The sequence below is a fragment of the Typopeltis vanoorti genome, chromosome 6 (assembly GCF_054136105.1).
Source record: "Typopeltis vanoorti isolate ZY-2024b chromosome 6, IOZ_Tvanoo_1.0, whole genome shotgun sequence".
Classification (NCBI taxonomy): Eukaryota; Metazoa; Arthropoda; class Arachnida; order Uropygi; family Thelyphonidae; genus Typopeltis; species Typopeltis vanoorti.
In genome coordinates this window covers 131,787,310-131,809,330 of record NC_143554.1, presented here as the reverse complement: position 1 = coordinate 131,809,330, position 22,021 = coordinate 131,787,310, and the positions used below count along the sequence as shown (strand labels likewise).

Below are 22,021 nucleotides of genomic sequence, written 5' to 3'. Positions count from 1 at the left end.
GCAAAATCATGTATTAGTCATCAAAGTTAATATTTTGTAAAATCTCATGTTCAATGATCATTAAACTTATGTGGTTTAATCGTGACTTTGCCATGCTGTTTCTTAATTCATTTTTTATTAATTTCATTTTAGAAAAATGAAACGTTCACCGCAGGCATTGGTAACCATCAGTGAAAGAAAAATCGTCATAGAGATTTCCATATTAGGAAATACTGAAAATATATGTTCATATATGCATATAAGCGTAAATTTTGTTAATGATAACACAGTCTTCTTCATTTGTGGTTAAGGTCTTATCACCAGTGCCGGATTTACGTATAAGCTAAAAAAGCTACAGCTTAGGGCCTCGCAATCTGCAGGGCCTCAAATAAAAAAAAAAGACCAGCTAATGTAATTTAAAACAGTAGGGGGCCTCTGGGTTTTGTATAGCTTAGGGCCTCAGCAAGTCTAAATCCGGCGCTGCTTATCACCTACGTTTGCTTTCTTCACTGATTCTATATCCATCATCATGTGTGACCTAAAGTGGAGACATTCCATGAATAGTTCTGTAGAAGTAAGGTCTTCGCTATAGAAGTTGGCTAGATCATCACAGTGAGTTTTTATGTTTTAAAATATGAAGCGTTTCTAAGAAGCCAAATTTATTAAATATTTCTTCGTACTGTTTTTCTCGCGTATCCAAACTAGTTACCAAGGGATCTATGATCGGTAAGTATATGTTCACTCTAAATTTCCTGCTGCCCTTAAGTTGCACGTCTGAGTCGTCTGTGTTTCTACCACCATCTACAAATGTTAGAGTGCTGCTGCGTTGTTTTATTCGTTTATACGAATCCTGATAGTTCTTATCCCGTGAATTTTCTTTCGCTTGAGATTCATAGTCTTCAAATCAGTTACTTTTCTCAGTTACAAATGCCTTTAAGGACTTAAGCAATTTCATAGCAGCAGAAAGTTCGTGCTTTCTTTCTGGAGGATTTGGCTCACACTGTTAAATCGTTTCAGTATGTCATTCCAAAAAATAGTCAGAAAGTTTGTTTCAAGTTTGTCTTTTAAATCCAGAGCTGTAAGTCGTGTTTCTGATGATTCCTGACTCCCTCCTAAATCATCCAAACTCGATCTGATTTCTTCATAACCTTGTATATACGAAGGTTAGAATGGCAGTTAGAATCTGCAGACCACCGATTTCTTGACAATTGCTTTACCACTTTAAGCCGAGATCCCAAATGCGAAACCATTATTTCCCAACGATAAGGCAAAGATGAAAAGAAATTGTAACGATTTTGAACAAAATCAAAATAAATGCTGACATTTAAGGTGCTATTTACAGCATGAACATCTACAAGGTTCAAGGAATATCCTGCGCATGATATATAGAATGCATATTTATTTCGTTCCTTAATTTTAGCCTGTAATCCTGAATACTGCCCTGACATATTTGCTGCATTATCATAGGACTGACCTCTACAGTTCATTAGTGGTATATTATTTTGATCCAAAAAAGTCCTGACTACGCGTCAGCGAGAATATCTGCTTTATGCCCATGAATGGGAATAAACTGTAAAAATCTCTCTTTAGGAATACCTTCAGAAACATATCTTATTATAAATGTCAGTTGGTCTACGTGTGTGATATCAGGTGTTGAATCTACCGATATGAAATAATAGTTAGCTTTCTGTACTTCAGCGACAATAGTTTCCAACAGTTTAATTCCCCTAATTTGTATGAATTCTTCACAAATAGTAGCTGGTAGATATGATGGAACCCCCTTTCCTGCATTACCATACTTCTTTATATGTTCACATAAAAATGGATCAAACTGACTGATCAGTTCCAAAATGCCGAAATAATTGCCATTCCTAGGCGAGCCTATGGTTTGGTTGTCTCCTCTTAGCGGCAGGCCTCTAGACACTAAGTTATAAAAATTTTATAACTGCAATTATTCTTTTCAATACTTCTATCCAGTACTGACGCTCACTGTCGAACTGGATTACCAATTGTGTTTATACGCCCATACACTTTTAAACGACTGCAGTATGTCATCATGCATTTTTCTGTGTTCCGCCCCATTTTTATGATGTGAAATGGCCTTTATTTCGTGTTTCCAGTCATTGAATCCACTCATTATAAATGGGGAATCAGAAGTTGAAAACAATTTACAAACAAAACCATATACTTTTCCTTTTGTGGAAGAATAAATAAGCCAATCTCGAAGTCGAACTTCTCCATTCGACGACCGTCGCGAAAACATTGACTGTGTTAAATACCTAGTTTCTTTATCTGAGTTATTATTTCTTACCATTTTCTCGGGCTGACTGACTAAAGCTGCACTGATTATTTTGGCATTCGGATGGACCTTTTTGAACCCAGTACTCCTGTAAGATATGATTTGCCGTTGGCCATAGTCCGGGATCTGAACTCTTATACATTGTCATTATTTGTACTTACATTTGCTGTAACACCAGCGGAGGTTGTTTCTTCCTGTACACTATTACTGCACAAGGACTTGCTTGAAACAGAATTTGCTGGCGATTCCGTATTTTCCCTTTCCCTACGCGCTTCATTCTCCCCAACGACTTCATTTTCACTGCGCTTAAAAATGTTGTTAGTTTTGGAAGTTTTTGAATAGCCTTTGCCCGTTCTTTCATTTTCTTTCGTTTGGCACTACCACTTTCGTAACGTTTCATACTGAGGAGAAACGTGTTCTCCTAATATCCCTATGACTCGCCTATAACTTTTAACTATTTTCAAACTAGACCAAGACAATAACACAATATACTTATCTACTAGATTAAACTTGTCAAGCAGAAAGTTGAACCTGAACCGCGATGTATATATTACGGTTGGTACTCAACAATCACCTGCAGGTCGCACGAGAAGATTCATTCATTGTTGCGGCAAAAACAAAAACTGCTATTAAACGAAGTTTAATAGCAGTTTTTGTTTAACCGGGTTTCTTGTAACCGGAGTTTGAAAACGACAATCGACCAAACTAAATTAAGCTTATCAACATAATTCTAAGTTCTTTCCTTATAGCATTTTCATAAAATACTTTGCATTAAGGCATATTAGGGTTATGTAATATTTTAACAGGCTCATTGTCGAGCACTGAAAATTTGTTTGGTTTCTCTGTTTAAAAAAAATTAAGATAGCGGGGCCCCGGTGACAGCCTGGTTCGTAGTTACCTTAAAACGGCCCTGGTTACAACTAAACTCAAACTTACGCAAGGTATTTTGTAATCGGAGTAACACTCCATTCGAGATTTAAAAAAGTTTCTATTCATTTATGTATTATATTTTGCAGTGCTCGAAATAGAAATTTAGAAGTGCAGGTATGCTTTCCAAGGTTCGATTTGCGTTATATCGGCTTTGGCGCACAAAACTTTTGCACATAAGCATTATCAACAATGCGTTGGTCGGAAACTCGTGACTGTCGACGTAGGATACACCAAATCAAATTAATGTTAATTCCATAAAAGTGAGTAACTCATACCTTAACACCGAAAAAAAACGAAGTTTAATAGCAGTTTTTGTTTAACCGGGTTTCTTGTAACCGGAGTTTGAAAACGACAATCGACCAAACTAAATTAAGCTTTTCAAAGTAATTCTAAATTCTTTCCTCATAGTATTTTCATAAAATACTTTGCATTAAGTCATATTAGGCTTATGTAATATTTTAACCGGCCCATGTCGAGCACTGAAAATTTGTTTGGTTTCTCTATTTAAAAGAATTAAGATAATGGGGGCCCCTAAATAGCGGGGCTCCGGTGACAGCCACTAAACTCAAACTTACGCAAGGTATTTTGTAATCGGAGTAACACTCCATTTCCCCACATACACCACGGAGCCTTCAGCACTAGTCTACTGCTTTCCCCTACTCAGTAAATAAGCTTGTTCGACGTGAGTCTCCACGCAATGGCTCATTTTATAAGTTTCCTTCCGACTCCCAATTAAAATCTCAAACACCTTTTTGTGTTCTTTCCTGTCTGATATTAGATAACGAGAGGGAGAAAAAAAAAAACTGATTTTTTTTTTTTTTGTTTACATTTAATGTGTACATAAGAGCGTGTGCGCAGATGAAACGCATCATGTCTAGTTGGGTAGGTGAATCCTTGGCCTTGCAATGGGACACAACTGACTTTAACACTTTCTAGTCATCCATCATTAAGTAACTGACGGGCCTGTCACCGAAGCAACTAGGGAAGACGGGAAGGAGCGACTTATGTGATGGGAGTAGAAAAATGGGTTTGGAATATTTTAAATTCACATTCAGGGCACGTTACGGAGTTGTTGTTGTCAGACCCTTCTGTTTATTCCTCCTCCATTCCTAGGCCAACAAACACATCTTATTAACCACTTCTTTCCAGTTCTAATCCCATCAACAGGAAGTCTTATTTGTACAATTTAAATTTGTGACATTTCTTGGAAAAGGCTGCATTGCGATGTGCTGCATTATTTCTCTTTTTGGATCTCGAAATCCCAACAAAAAAGCTGCACCTGGTTAGATAAGATATCCGACAGAGAAAGAGAATTTGGGTGGGGAAGAGAATAGTGAAGTTTAAAGTCACTGCAGGATTCTGTTAAACACAGAAATTTTGTTGGCGCTTTTCTATTTTCTTTAAATGGCAATCTCGGCATCCCAACACCCAGGGGTTCCTCTTGTAGCTGCAACCATTTTTCAGGGGTCCAAAGAGCCAGAAGGTAATTTGTGCATTGTAGCTAATGACTTATTGTGATAAATGATCCCTAACTTGACCTCTCCTTTAGCTCTAGGGATCAAGAGAAGGAAGCCGAAGTTTTTTATGAAGCAGTTTACAACGTATTACTCAAAACCTGTCCACGAATTAAACACACTGTCTATTACCTTCAGCCATTATGGTCAGATTAATAAAAAAACAGATGGAAACACAGCGACAAACAGCGAGACTTTGGACACGCTGCAAAACTTGTTCTCATCGTTTGACCTTTTGACCGTCATTGGAATTTTTACATTTTTTTGCAACTTATTGTTCACTCTGTTCCCCATTTGCTCCTTTCTTCAGCTTTTCCATCTCTCTCTCTCTCTGTCTTTCTCTGTTTTTTTTTTTTTTTGAATACTTTTCTGAAGACTCATTTTTGCTAGAGTTGGCGTCACCACTTTGGGTGCCATCGGTCATTAAGAGGAGAAAGGGGGGGGGGGATTCCTATTATGCGCTTGAAGACTTATTTGCGTGGAAAAACTTGCATTCTTTGAACTGTAGCCAACCGGCCGTTCATAACTTAGAAATGAAGATGGCCTTAAGCCACAAAACCTTAATGACAATCTTCGTTCTGTTTCCTCCTCCCTTTTCTCCCCTTAGCAAAGGTGATACATAGATATTTTCATCGAAGCCTAAAAGCGGAAGGACACTAACATTAAGAGTTCTTAATGCCTCTGCATTAAGAACTGTCACTGAATTTGTTTTCAGTATTCCTCGGAAAGTCACAGATAATTTTCTAAAGTGAACAGAAAATCAAATGTAAATAAAATATTTCTTCGGAAAGATGATAATTTTAATCAGTTAAATAATAGCAATGACAACCTAAAATTAACCTGAAACGTGATGCTTGTTAAAGTTTTCATATATTAAAAATAATATTGGTAAATGCAATTCTCATCAGTAAATATTGTATGGGCTATGGTAAAGATATCTGTATATATATTAAAACAGTGATTCGTGCTTATAGCATTTAAAGTAAATTAAAAGTGATTTTATTAAAGCGACAAAGTTGGTTATCCATGTATTTGGAAATTGTTTTCTCAACACTGAAATTGTGTCGAGTTATTTAAACTCCGGCCATTTAGGTCCGAAGTTTCAATTCACCATTCAAACTTCGGAAACCTTTCATCATTGTTTCTCTAATTTTAGCGGTTGGGGGAAAAAAAGTGAGCAAACCATTGTAAAACAGTGTGGAATCCCAAATGTCAGGTGGAACTTGTTTTGTTTTGGTAATCTCGTCATTCATTAGTCCAGAACAGTCATTACTTTAGTCATTACTTTAGCCTTTGCCTTGTCAAATGATAGCCCCATCTAGTGGCAAACGACAGCAGAAAAAAACACGGATATAAGAAGAGGTTAAAAGAATATTCACTCTTAGCTGGAACGCAGTTTTATGCTTCACTGATAAGTCCCGCTTTTTTTCTCCCCCCCCCCCCACTTAATGTCATTGCTGCTAGCATAAAAACGTCAGATTTGGCAAATAATTCCGGTTTGCTAGCTGCAGATGCGTTTCGACTTTTCTGCCGCTTGCTTTCTTTCCGATATATGTAGGCATTCTACATGAACACAGCTGCAGTTATTCTTATTGAAGTTTTCTTTATTTACTTTATCCCTAAACTCATCTTCCCTTTGCATCTCAGAATAAATAAATATAAACAGTTACTATCGGGATCAAACTGGAGATATTTCATTGACCCACCGGGCGATCGTCGGGTTATCCTTATTTGCCAGTCAGTTCCTGTTTTGGTTCTCGTAATAAAGGTTGTGTTCTTTGTACAAAACTGTCTATGAGGTCACAATTGCAGTCTTAACTGCAATCTTGTTGTAATATAGAGTATATATTTTTCAAATATCTGTCTGTTACACATTTTAGGAACTTGACAAGTGAAGTGTAGTTTGAAAATCCACAGATGGAAGTAAGTTAATGATGCTCGAAAGAATACAAACTTTCCTGAAAAATTACATATCCTATGTAATTTTTAGGAAAGAAAGTATTAAAAGAAAGTATGCATGCATACTTTCTTTTAATTTTGGCAGTATAAACTGGATGAGATATGAAATTCGGCATGTAGATTAAAAAAAAAAAACAGTTCAGGACTATATTAAATTTCGAAGAGATACACAGGGACTATACGTTTTCCACGTTCTTAGGCACTTCTATTATAAAAAAAAAAGAAATATATATATATATATACTCGTGTGTATATATATATTTATGTATTATATTTTGCAGTGCTCGAATTCATATTATCATATTACACACGAGTATATATATATATATATATATATATATATATATATATATATATATATATATATATATATATATATATATATATATATATATATGCGAGTCTGTTACAGGAAAAAATTTTAGTCAGCCAGTCTTTTGGATAAAATGTTTTATTTTTTTAAATTTTTTTTAGATATTTGAAAACTTTTTCAAACGCAACCAACAGATGCAGCACAATGCCATGACCTCCTCAAAGATAATTCTGAATAACCCAACCCAAATGGAAGATGAAATAAAGGATTAAAATACGCATATAAGACCGTGAATTGTACTCATAAAATAAATTTTAACCCCCAGTTAAACGTGGCATGGATTCGATCGCATTAAAACTCAATATTTATGTTCCTTTATGTTAGAAACACATTTTAAGATTTTTTTCAGATGTCATCCCATTCAAACAGCATTTTAAACAGTATCAACCTGGAATTAAATCTGAAGTACTTGCTGGTAAAATTTCCACGGTTTTGTTACAAGTGGAATTACGTTGGAAACTGGCAGTTCAGTTTTCGTGGAAACTTCATTCGATTATGCACGGTTTATGGAAGGAAATAGCATGCAAGTACGGAGACTAGAAACTTGTCGATTCCAATTTTCAGTATAGCTGTTCATTCAACCATATAGAAATAAGGCAAAGTTTATTCCACTTGAGGTATCCTGCTCTTCAACTAATATATCCAGCTTTTGAGCTAAAGTGTCAAGTAAAATTATATCATCTTTGCAAGCTTGAAAACAATCCTAGAAGTAAACAGTCATAATATCAAATAGAAGTCTTGATTCTTTTTTTATTTCTTTATTTTTTATTAGTTATTTAGAGAGAGAGAGAGAGAGAAGCCTATCATGTATTGTTTCTCTTCGGTAACTTGTGATATTAGCAACACTGCAATTCAAAAGCTATAATCGAACGTTAGAAAAGCAAAGAAAGGTAAAGGTATCAATTGCAAAATGCATTATATTCCTATCTGGTATTGCGGTTGCGCATTTCTCGGGATATAAGCGCCCATGAACTCAATATTGCAGAACTAATGTTATGGTTTACTTTACATTTTTGTGTTTAAAGCAAATGCTGGCCAGTTTCATATAGGATCTCAAATGGAATATATTATTATTCTTTTCATTTCAGCATCATCATTCAGAAAATCTAATTTTGACAGAGAGGAGGGATATTCAGGCACCAGTCTATAATAAAAAGTATGTCAACTTAGAGTTGAGAGCCTCCGTAGCTCAGTCGGTATAGACGAAGCCGGAAAGACTGGCTTTGTCGGAAAGTTGGTCGGAAAATTTGGTGGGAAAAACCTGGGTTCGATTCCCGTCCAAGGCGTGAGGAAACGAAACTTTATCTGGTCTCTTTTGCCTAAAGGTGAGTTAGTCGGTCTCCTACGGAGGTAGGGTTCTTTTTCACCCGGAAACTCGGGTTTGTCGTCCCCCTGAACACACGCATTTACAGACATAAAAATTGTCCACCCCCAACACCAGACTCTGCGACAAGTTGGCTGGGGGTTTCTCACAGTCACATAATCATAGCAGACCCTGCACCAAGCGGGATAAAAGCACTATAAAGAGAAAGAAGATGTAACATAGAGTTAACCCTTACTGAAGAATTAAAAAAAAATCAAGCAACCAAAATATTGAAAAAACCAATATGTAAAGGCACCCAGAGGCCTAGTTGAGGGTAATATGGTTAAGAATATAGAGAGACCAAAAAGCTCTATATCATTATCGCCAGGTAACTCTGTAATTCAATGATATAAAAATGACATTAATTTACCACGTGACCGAACTATTACATAAAAGGACAGTTACTACTGATGATTATCACTGCTGAATTCTCTTGCTATTACACTTAATTCAAATAAGGACGAAATCAAGTTAATCACATGTTTCATGTTAAGAATAGAGTATCAGCGTGCACTTAACTTTATCAGAGTTACCTATTTATCAGAGACGGCATTGCTTTTCCTCTCCGAAACAGAGACTTATGATCCGACAAACCAGCCAGAAGAACATATGCAATCAACAGACATAGCCTTGCTTCGGCCTTAAATCCAAACAACCCAACTTCACCAGTACTAATATGCTACATATTTACAACCTTTCGTTGGGAAGATTGCCATAAATTTATATGCTCATAATATGAACTATCGTGGCTAAGAAATTACAAGCATAGATGCCTCCTACCAACTGCAAGTTATGGTGCAAAGAGCGAAAGTAGTTGAGCATAGTTTGGTCCAGACTCAATAGTTTTAGTGTATGGAATCCTGAGTGATGAGGTCTAGTAGTGTCATCAGGCGGCGTTTACATTTATCGAGATCGTGCAGTAAAGATTCAGAATCAGTTGTGAACTAAGAAAAAAAAAAAGAAGAAAAAAAAGGAATAGTCTAAAAACAGTAGGAGAGATGATACACTCGTGGTCGGAAAAGGCCTGGACTCGAATGATAATAAAGCGAGCGAGAAACTTTTATAAAGGGGTCTTCAAGTGAAAAGTTAGCCGGGTGTCATACCGAGGTGGGACGGTTTTACCGTCCACAAAAACAGGATAACCGGCTCATGAATGTTATTGATAGACAGAAGATTATGGGTTAAGGTCAACCATCATGTTCCGTCGAGTTTGGGAGTCATAGTATAGCCACGGTGTGGACGTGAGCGGCCGCACAAAATAACTGTAAGCATTTAAAAACTGTCCGTAACGCAAAGGTTCTTAGGATTCTGCAGTTATACTGCTCTGGTAATATCACGGTGAAATGGATAATAATAATAATCTTTTAAGTAGCCCAAACTCAAAATTGTCAGCGATACAAGTCTCAGGACACCACAAGCAATGTAACAGTGAGGTCGATCACATTCTACACAATTCGGCTTTAGTTGCATTAATCGATGCTGTCCTGTCTATAACATCTGGTCTGTCCTGTCTATAACATCGCTTGGTTTGCCTAACTCTCCGCTCGCAGTCTTAATCAACACGCATTTGGGATGTTTTTCACGAGTAAATCAGAGCCCGACGATTATGTGAATGAACTTACTTTTACTCTGCAGAAGGAATAACAAGATTTCTGGGTGTACCCAGCCTTGTTGGAGAGCGTTGCAGTCATATACTCCAGAAACAGACTGTGGTACAGCCCATTAGTTAGTAAGAGCCAGAGTAAGGCCGAGACTCCTTCAAAGTCAGGCCCATCCCACAAGACTTGACGTCAGAGTAATGCCTAATGGGTTAACAGAAGAAACTTCAACACTGTTGGATGATCTTTTAGAGATCTGTGAGGAGAACTCAACTGAAATGCTTTGAGAAAGGGCAAGGTTATAATTGAGGATACAGCCAAGACGTATCTGAGCCCAATTAGAAGATCAAGAGACCCATGGATATCAGATTCAATATGTGATCTGATCGAAAAGAGGCGACTGGAGAAATAAAGAGATACAAGGTCTGCAGAATATTAAAAATTACATAGAGAATTGAGAAAAGCCATCAGACAAGACAAGGAAAAAATGTATGCTAATAAGTATGAAGAGATAGAATTTCAGAGGAAGAGGCACAATTATAAAAGAATGTTTCATTTAGTTTAAGCCCAAATTGAATGCCATCAAAGAAAGAAATGGAGAAGTACCAACAGAACTGGAAATTAAAAACAGATAGAGAGTACTGTGAGGAAATATACAGCAGAAAGGATAAAGAAAATTTAAAGGTACTCTCTTACCAAGAACATTTCGATTTGGAACCTCTTCCAGTTAGGCATGAAGTTGAAAGAGCAGTTAAGCAGCTTAACAGAAAAAATAAGGTCCCAGGTGCAGATGAAATCTCAGCACAGTTAAGGCCACAGAAGATAGAGGGATAAGAATGTTTCATAGATTGATTACAGGGATATGGGAGATAACATCATGGCCTAGAAATTGGAAGAATTGTGTCTTCATACTACTGCACGAGAAGAGATATGATGGATTGCAAGAACTATACAACTCAGTGGCGGCCAGTGAAAATTTTAAGTGGGGGTGCTGCATATACAAAAAAAAAAAAAAAAAACAACCCTTTTTCCTAATCAGTAACGAATTTATTAATAAATAAATTTACATGGCCGGTAGCGTGGTTAAAATATTTCATCCTCACCACGAACAAAACCAATAATAAAAGTTTCGTATCAAATCAATAGCAATGACAAGTGCAAACGAATATCGGCGTTAGATTACAGTGCATTTGTTTCATGTAACGATAATTAAAAAAATATAATTCTTTTCATATTTTCAACAGTGACACTCGTCATAATTCAGCCTTGCATCTATAATAAATAAATAATTATATGTTATTTTAACAAAATAAAATAAGATTTACAAAAAAAAATAGTTCACCACGAACACGTGCCAGTAATAAACGTTTCATATCTCACAGAAATAACGAGCGCAGGCATAAGATACACTGCCCAAGCGGCAGTGTATCTAATGACGTAACGTGCAACGACAAGGCAAACGAATATCGGCGTTAGATCGCAGTATATTTGTTTCGTGTAACGATAGTTGAAAAAATATTATTCTTTTCATATTTTCAACAGTGACACTCGTCATAATTCAGCCTTGCATCTATAATAAATAAATAATTATATGTTATTTTAACAAAATAAAATAATATTTACAAAAAAATAGTTCACCACGCACGCGCACCAATAATAAACGTTTCATATCTCACAGAAATAAGGCGCTTAAGGATACTAATAGTACACTGCCGTTTGAGCAGTTACAGTTGGGAATGACGTAACGTGCAATGACAAGAGCAACCGAATATCGGCGTTAGATCGCAGTGCATTTGTTTCGTAATCTAAAGCGTTAATCGAACAATTCCAATTATTAACTATTCAATCAATGTCAAAACATAAGCTGTAACCTTTAACATGTTGTATTGCATTTATATAATGTTGTAAGCATTGCTATTATTTATAAACACAAGCAAATTTTAATTTTTTTCTTGAGGGTGAAGCAGTGTGCTTATGTACGGGCCGCCACTGATAGAACTATTAGTTTAATTTGTCGTGCAAGCAAGATTTTATTAAAGATCTTTCTAAATAAGAGTGACTCCCAAGTTGAGGCAGAGATGCCTGAGGAATAAGCAGTTTTAGGAAAGAAAAGGGTGCTAGAGATTACATATTTTGCCTTAGACAGATCATTGAAAAGTATAAAGAATTTAGACGACTCCCTAAGGTAATATGTTGCATAGACTACTCCAAAGCTTTTGACTGCGTTCAGCATATGAAATTGTGGGAAATAATGGGTCAACATTATCAGGTTGATAGCTAACTTGAACAGTGAGTAGAAAGTCACAGTAAGAACAGGTGTTGAATTAACTGATTGGCTTCAGGTCTGCAAGCCCCTTGTTAGGTAAAGATGCCTAATTTCTCTTTACTTATTTAGGGAATTAGGATAGGTGGCAGATTAAGCAGTAACCTAAGGTACTCTGATGATATAGTACTCCTTTGTAATGACAAGGAAGAACTAGGACGAATCCTTAACAAAGTTAATAAGATCAGTAAGAATGGACTTCAACTCAATTACAGCAAGACAAAGATGATGATTCTCAAAGGAAATATAGACGAGGAAGCTCCTGAGAAACATGTGCACCTTAAAGGAGAAAGAGCTAAGGAAACCAGCAAGTTCGAATACCTGGTATCTGTTATTAATGTGAAGAAATGCTGTTCAAAAGATATCAGAAGAAGACTAGGAATGGCTAAAACAACAGTCAAAGACTTGTCCAAAATCTGGAAGGATAGATCTATTCTCCATAGGTACAAAGTTCAGGATTCTGGATGTAGCTGTTTTTCCAACAACAACAACAACTTATGGATGTGAAACCTGGAACCTAAAGAAGTCTGATAGGGAAACGATAGTTGCATTTGAGATGTCATATTAAGATATCATATGCTGAAAGGCAATCAAATGAATGGGTGCTAGAAAAGATTGGCAAAACTTTAAGACTCCTTAAAGATATTGAAAGAAAGCTGAAATGCTTTGGACACATTGAAAGGTGGACTTCTGAAAACAGCAATAGAAGGTAAAGTTCATGGAAAAAGAGGAAAGGCAGATCTTCAATGAGATGGATGCATGATGTGTCTGAAATGACTAATCCTCAGAGAGTTGACGCCTCCAGAAAGGCATATGACAGGTCCCCCTGGCGAGGGCTGGTGTAGAACATTACCAATTAAAGGAATGACCATACGGCATCTGATGATGCCCAATGAGCTGATGGATAGATGTCACTAGGTATTACAGTTTTTTTTTTTTTTCCTTTCAGATCATAGCTTGTTTCTCAGTGTTTTGTGTGTTTGGGGAGGGAGAAACAGTATATATTGAGCATTTATTATATGCTGGATGTGTATTCTGCAGTGTGATAATCTAACCAAAATAAGAATGAATGTTTTAATAGCATGAAGCCCATTCATTTCGTATATATAGCAGTTTCTAGGTAAAATACATGGCCAGGGTCGTGGTCAAAAATGGTATTAGCGTACATATTATGTAATTTCGTTACCAGAAATATTTGAGGTAACCGATAAAAGATGGTAGGACCTGCTATTGCATTTTTCAGTATTTCAGCATATTACTGAATGAGTTGGGGATTTGGACATCAAGAACTATTATTGATAAGAATAATTACATTACTCTTTCATCAATAAATAATGATTATTGGCAATATACACTTCTATTTATAAACATACTCAAACTCTCGCATTAATAATAAAAAAAGAGACATTTCTCGTCGTGAAGTAATATTTCAATCTTTGGTCACTCAATCTCAGAGCTAGTGCTTTAAATTGCAGAAAGTTTTCTTTAGCCGTGAATGAAGTTAAAGCAGAGTCACACAAAGGGTGACTGTCGTGCCCGTGTATGATAATTTTGTTGTATCCTCCGCCTGTGTTTAATTACATTAAATTAAAATCTCTTATATTTGCATTTGGAGTGTTCCTGGGGGAACTGTGGAAAATATTCGTTTGATTAATATCTGTATAATGTTGTGACATGATCCCTAGTAGTGTTATTATTAAAGTTTAAAGTTCTATTTAAAACCAAAGAATAAGCAGAAAAACGGTACGCTCTACTGTGAGATGCACGTCTCTCTCTCTCTCTTCCCTAATCCCTGATCTCTACACCCAGTGCTATTTCTCTCTAATAATGTTAGTATTCTATACTAGCGTTGGTGAGAGCGATGAGTACTGAGCTAATGTAAACTATACGATATTTTCCAAGTTACATATTACTGAAACAAGTTCATCATTTATCAAAGTACGCTGGGCCTGACTCCGTCATCCACGTGAGGTAACAGACCCCCTGCCAGCTGTCTCCGTCTACAGTGTTCACGGTTCGCTACGGCTATATATGTGAGGTGTATCGCAGGTCGACGATGAATATCCCCCCGCAGCGCGAGGGCCGTGCCTTAAGAATGCGCGACCCGAGGGAGAGTATGCAACTGACAATTCCCGACCAGTGCCGTGGCAAACCTGTAGCAGGACTGACTTTCTCCTTTTCTTGTTCCCTGGCTAACCAGCAGTCTCCTGTCAACGTGGCAGAGAAACCATATTCCGTGCTTCGAGACTCAAGAGGTAAGGAAGGCTGCATACTTCACACAGGACATACGATTACGCGCCACTTGTTCCGGGAAACTTGAATGACAGGATTGCAACCTCCCCAAGTGATGACACACGGTAATGTTGCGTCCCTGAGAATCGCAATAGCGTTTCTCATCATTGACATGTGATCGTGGATTTCGTGAGGTTCGTATTGTCCCTGTTGCTGGGTTATCGGTGGACACTAATGGATTAAATGACTGCTACAGAAGAGCGACCTAGGTGTCAGGTAATGTGCGCATGCGTAGTAGTTAAGGGCATGCTTGGAGTGCTAGCCACGGATTATACATTCCTTTCGAGGGGGGGGGGTAAAAGTAAACGAAGGGAATGAGGCTGGTGACGAACCAAAAAAAAAAAAAAACTCGGTGTGTTAATTCATGTTGCCATGACGTCTACGGTGTTGTATGGCGAGTATCTTCAAACAATATTAACAGCGCCAACCCGTTGTCTATAGATTTTGCTGCTGATGCGTTTTATTCATAAAAAGCACTTTACTTGGAGTCATTTCTTGTCTTTTCTAATCAAATGCATCTTTTGTCTCCTGCAATATCCAAACGTCATTGACTGGGTTGTACAGTTCGCGTGTGGTAATGTTTTAGGAAATATAGGCATGGTTAGATGCATGCACACAAACTACCAAGCCATTTATGACTCGAGATTCGTATTAATTTCCATAACAAAGTGTCCATGAAATAAGTTCATTCATCATACTAATGAAAACGTAAGAAATATCGAGAGAGATGATTTGTCGAATAAACTATCTTCGTTTTGCAAGACGACTTTCGCAACCTCACAAATATTTGATTTCCCGATCTGTCATGCTGGGTAAAAGGCACAGTGGGTATAAAAGCGCTGATCAAAAATAAAATACATATGCAGTATGCATTTTTTTAAAGCAATTTTAAAAACAATTGAAAAAGAATTAACATTTACGAGTATCTTAAAAAAATTAACACAACTGAGAGGTATAATTCAAAGTCACTTCTGCCTATAAGATTGCTTTAATGAAGTATTATAATCTGCGTATTATAATTAAGCGTTATAATTTCAATAGTATAATAAAGTAGTTTTTTATTTTACAGATAATCATGTTTTATCTTCATTTTTTCACTTCGTTTTACTTCTCTCTAACGCTCTCTTGTTCTCTGTAATGGTTATCCCCACTTCGCTTCCATTCATAAAGATGTTCACTATAATGAACATTTTGAACAACCTAGAATTTAATTAGTCTTAAAAAAATCTGATTACCTCTTCTAAGACCCGTCATTCCATTTAACGTAATTGATTGTTTATCACTAGTCTGGTAATGCACACTACATTTATTAGGGGTATGGTATGTCATAAATGCTTTCGACTCAACGACCGGTTCCTATCATTAAAGACGGATACCGACACAAAAAGAAATGTATAAATATATTTTATTAGTTTTAAGCCCCAGGGTGAGTGTATTTATGTTAAGAAACCGGTCACGTGATCTATTAGACTGAGCAAGTGGAACAACGAGAGGCCATTTAGCAAACACGCAGCAGACATTCTGTTTTCATGATCTTTTATTCGAATATATAATCACCAGCAAATGAAATTCTGAACATTTGTATTGAATATTTCGCATTCCTATGAGACTATATTTTAGATTATATCAATAAACCAAATATATGTCAATTTCATGCTGTCATACAACCTTTACTTTCATAATATTGGTCGTTATGACAATATTAAATTCACATATACGTGCCTAAATTCTCTAAGAGAAATTATACTCGTAAATTAATGCGCTAAAATTCATTGAGATATTCTGTGTTGAAATAATAAGTATTGGAACACCCTGTTTTAGATTGAATTCTTCAAAAATACTTTACATCTTTTATACGTGGGATGGCATGAGAAAAAAAAAAAACGGACCTTGAAAGAAAGGGTGATCACAGGTACCTTATATTGGGACTATCTGTTCTTCACATGTTTTTTATTTTATTTTTTTATTACGGCTGAAGCAAATAAGGTCAGTGTATTATATCTATAAACTACTGCATATACTTTTTCTAGCTGGTTGGACTGTTTTTGGGGGGATCCATCTCCAAATGAGACCAACTAGCTCAAATTCGAATGAAAAACTCTTATAAAAGTTATTTGTGTTTTCTAGACAGGACTCAAACCTAGATCTTTCTTGACAATGGAAAAATACATACCATCTCATTCAACTCTAGCAGCATTATCGGCCGATGAAAATGAAAAGAAAAGATGAAAGATACCATTTCAACTACTACGAAAATCCAAGACCCAGGAGGCTATTACTAAGCACCAAAGAACGAAAGAAAAGAAAGAAAACTTGGAAATCTGATGTGGAAACGATCAACCAAAATCCCGTTCTGCAGGGACTTCAATAATGTAGTAGAACAACAGGTAAAGAGATACAGTCTTATCTCCTAGGAGCTGCGTTTTACATTATGACAAAATATTAAGGATAGTGACGGTACTTGCTCCACCTTTGCAACGAGTTGCCCTAGTGTTGTACTACCCAGGTGATGACTTACGCTTGGACTCACCGATAGTTCTTCGGCATGAAACTCTTAGATTTCGATCTCCGAGTTTCGCATCCAGCTTTAAAATAATGAGGGATTTATTATCCCCTTAACTTAAGATACAGTCTCAGTTTCTAAGCGTAGTTAGAAAGAAAAAAAAAAAAAAGAGAGCTAGAAGTGCAAAGCCTCTGCAGTTGAGTCGATAGAGATCTTTGTTTTGGCTTTCTTGCTCTTCGCGGATTCGACGGGATTCGCCTACACACCTTCAGTCCCCTTTAATTTTTCAATTCAAGATGAGTAGCCGGTATCATGGATGTAGCAGTATTATTGGAAACTAAGATCTTTCATCTTACAAAACATGCAAATTGGAAAAGAACACATGCAATTAACAGACAGACAGAATGCACTGGCCTCGTAGCTTTGATGTGGTCGTAAATCAAAATAACAACCTAAAAGTGCAGATACTCTTAAATCAAAGATCAGCAATGACAATCAATAGTGCAAACTATAATATTGAAGAACGACAGGTCAGAAGGCAGTTTCTAAGTTGTGATATGGAGTTTTAAGACTATACCGATTTCCAATCGGATGAGCGAGTGTGGTGTGACGAATGCCTGGAGAACGCCTCATATCCGAGTGCATCACTTCAACTAAGTTTCGTTGCAAATATGTAACGGTCTGGAGTTTTCTTGTGATATGAACCCGGATCACTGGTCATAGGAAGGATGAACGCTGCCAGATATGCAACACTTCTGAAAAATCCGTGTCTCTGTGAACACGGCAATACACCGTTCTCTTGCGACATGGTTCGTAGAAAATGCGTGCATAGAATTGGTGCAATAAAATGCACCTTCGAGACTAACTTGACCGTCATATGTGGGCCAGACCAGTTGGTCCAACCACAGTACATGGACTGGTCATCATGTTGAAGAAAGAATGATCTAAAACATCTGATTTTTTTTTATCATGCGAATAAGACTGGAATGGTGAAAGTGTGAACCAGACCGTAGTACAGTATAGCGTACTCTGATACATGGTAATGTCGAATTAGTTCCGCTTCAACGTAGTATATAATTAGTAGTCGAAAAGAAAAAATTAGATTTTAGTTTTGGGCGAGGAGAAAATTGAAAACTTACGAATAGACAATTAACTAATTCATATTAGATTTTTAAGAGGTCTTATTTTATTAATATAACTTACTTCAATTTTTCACTGATAACATTTCAAAATTTTAATTTGTTTTACATTATAGATAACAAAATAGGTTTCTGTTTTGGTATTTAGCTGAAAATTCAGAATATTCCTTTTTTTTTGGGGGGGGTAAATCCCGTTATCATCTCCTCCACATTGATCCTACTGAGTGGTTAGAAGCCTAAATTATGCATTAATGACTTCGAGGCCCCCCTTCAAAAGAGATTCTTCGTTGATCAGTCTGTAATGACGATGTTCGTTGATTAGAAAGACATGGGTTCGAATCGTATCTAGGAGCGAGGGATCTTTATAGGAACATTTCAACTGATGGTGAGTTGAGTGGTCTTATAAAAAGGTGGCAGTGCGTTTCTTTCCTCAAAATAGACAAACCAGCCAAAGAACACGTGCAACTGATTGGTACATCCTTCACTGCTTTGGCTGTAATTTCAAACAACCTAATCAAGCTCTCTGATCAAATATTCTGCTGAGAGAATATTAATGCAGATTTATGTTTTTATTTACGCACGTCTTTATTTATGTTTTTAAATAAACATTCTGAGACGGCTGAGTGCCATCCTAGCTGTACATAGTTTTTTTCTCCTACCCCCTCCCCCTTCCCCATAAGTTAATCCTTTTGGTAATGTAACAATAAAAGGATAATAAAAAAGAATAAATAATTATATAATTAGCAAAACTTTCAAAACTTGGATGATGACATTATAATTAAAACAACCGCCCCCTTCTGTTATATTCCGTAAAAATGCCATAGAACTTTGGAGACTAAAAAAAAAAAAAAATAATAATGAAGCAGGATGGCTGAAGTGGCTACATTAGCCTCTCCAGTCACCTCCTGGTATAAATTTCTAATCATTCAATTAATTCAAATTTGTTCTCTAGTCTAATCTTTTGTTTTCTGCACAAAGATGGGGACCAGGATCCGGGAGCGTTTGCATTTCATGGAAATTATTCTTTCTTTCTTTCTTCGAAATGCAAAATTTCGTAAGAAAAGCAAGCATTTTTTCACACACCAAATGAATAAGCGTATTAATGTTTCACATTAATGCAAGCAATCCAGGTTGCTCTGTGATTATTTGAGAAATATTTCTTATTATGTGAATGGTCAATAGGTTATTGAAGTGGATTTAGAGGTGTAATAGTGTGTAGATAATAATGGTTTCTTTTTCCTTTTTTTTTTTTTTTTCAGGGTAGCAGGCCTAGCGGTCGCGGAGACCCTTCTCCTGCACTTTGTCCACACTGATCATGTGTTCCCCTGTCCCCGAGTTCCCAGATCATTACTGGCAGCCTCTCCTTAGTAATGCTGTTGACATTATCCGACCTAAGCCTCGCCGCCTAGGAGACATGAGTAAGACAGACAGTAGTGCCATCTATCGGAGCTCCAGCCGCGAAGGTCTCTTTGTAGGAACCTCATTGAAGTCTTACAACAGGGAAGTGGTCGGGGGGTCTGCACCGACCTTTACAAAATCATCCAGCCGCGAAGCCATTCTCCCGACACCTAGCGGAAAGAGTTCAAGCAAAGAAGTACTGACGGCAACTCCACCTCCTCCTCCTCCACCACCACCTCCACCTCCGCCACCAACATCTCCTCCTCGGTCTCTCACTCCTCCTTTACCTTCCCAAGCTTCCAAGTCCCCAAGTAGGGAGGTAAGATCGAGCAGTCCGTACCATCTACCATCAGCAACCGCTTTTCGCAAATCACCTTCTCGCGAAAAAATTGCAAATCAAGGACTATCATCGTCTTCATCGTCTCTCCGAGAATCTAGCCAGTCGACTACACATCCGTCCAGAATTCCTTCTCGGGATCCCACAACAAGCAACAGCTGTTCCAGCTTCTCTGGCAACAAATCGCCAAGAGAACCGCTGTTGCATGCCAAAAGTTCCCCGGGTCTCATCCTACAGAATTCACGTACCCAATCAAGCAAAAGTGCAGATTATGCACCATCCGACAAAGACGTGTGGGACAATCATCGGGCAACGTTGGAAGATGAAGGACTCCCTCCCGATGGGCATTTATCACCTTACCGAGAATCTGCATCCAACACGGACTGTGGGTCTCTCAGCAAAAGTTCGTCGGACGGTGACCCAGTGGTAAGCAGGAAGCGCCCTCCTACCCGCTTGAAATCGAGGCGTAGAAACATTCTCAGTTTCCCGCAAGCGCTCACCCTTGACGATGCAAAAGCCACACACAGACGACAAGGATGTTATGGTGGCTCTTCCAGTGATGAAAACAGGTAAGTGTGTGTGTGTGTGTGTGTGTGTGTGTGTGTGTGTGTGTGTGTGTGTGTGTGTGTGTGTGTGTGTGTGTGTGTGTGTATATACAGGGTGTTCGGGATAAATTTGACAGTTTCGTAAGGAAAAAGAAAATCTTCTTTGTATCTATTAAATTTAATGAATTGACAAAAAAACATTACAGGCAGAGTTAATTACAATACTATCAACAAGATTTACTCAAAATAACCACCATTAGCATCGATCACAGCTTCAATTCTGCTTCGGAACCTCGAACAAGCTGATGCTACAGTCTCCCTGGGAAGGGCCGCAAAAACTGTTTTAATTTTATCCATTAACTGGGCTTTTGTATTACTGGAAGTGCGATTGGTGTCTTTTTCAACTGCGCCCCATACAAAATAATCCATGGGGTTAAGGTCTGGGGAGTTTGGAGGCCAAACATTTGGACTGGTGAAGTCGTAGAAATTTTCAGACAACCATTTTTGACTTTTCCCAGAGGTGTGGCAAGGGACCGAATCCTGCTGCCATACATACGGCCTACCATTGGCTACCCTTGTTATCCAGGGCTTGACTACAGTTAGCAACTCCACGAACAAAGCCCGAATTCCAATGCCAGGGTTCTTCAACACCTGTTCCTGCAGATTTGCGAGGAATTCTGCTGTACGAACGCAATCAGATCGTCTGCTAGGGATCTTTCTTCTTGCTACATCCTCGTAGTCACCATTGCAAGTCTCTAGTTCATGCCTGATTGTTTTTACTGTATTCAGGGAGCATTGGGCAGCAGTCGTAATATCCTTATTTTGATGGCGGGCACGAATCATCATGATACAAGTTATTCTCTTCCATGATTCAGGTGGGTTCCAGCTATCCATCCTTTCTGACATCTTGTATATGAATGAAGAAGGGTCCAAACTTTTAAATGAAGAGAAGTGTGTGTTAATACATGTAACTTACGGAAAAATATAATTAATTATAAATATGTCAAATTTATCCCGAACACCCTGTATATATATATATATATATATATTAATTACTAATATATTAAATATCAGTCTGTGTGACTGAACCACAATTAGGACATAAATGGTCACTACAATTATTAAATGATGGAAACAACAGTTTTTTAAAAAATCCGTTAACCCCTTTTATTCTCCCATAGGGAGGAGTAAGCGATGCCGTTTTATTCTAACTTTTGGAGACTGAAGGTGGGGGGGGGGGGCGTAGTCAGTCTCCAAACAGAGATAGATAACCCAAGATCATCACTAATTTTTAAACGGCATTTGGTGAGGAGATTATGGCAGAGGGGTGCCACGATTTCGCAGATCCTAACGCAATATATGCTGTTAGAAATAGTGTGGGTTCTGCGGTCGATTTTCTTGAATTTACGGACAAAAAAACCGTTTCGGGGGGGGGGGGGGAGAAATGCAAGAGATCGACCAATTCGTGA

The 22,021-nt window shown here is 37.5% G+C and overlaps 1 protein-coding gene across 1 annotated transcript in view; it reads left to right on the top strand.

The window, feature by feature from the left end:
• The first annotated feature begins 19,686 nt into the window (after positions 1-19,686).
• LOC150105953 (ankyrin repeat and BTB/POZ domain-containing protein 2) overlaps positions 19,687-22,021 on the top strand; it is a 228,455-nt gene continuing 226,120 nt past the window's right edge. The window contains exon 1 of the mRNA XM_090394597.1: positions 19,687-20,576. Coding sequence (XP_090250723.1) covers positions 19,687-20,576 — 890 coding nt within the window. The remainder of the gene's footprint in view (positions 20,577-22,021) is intronic.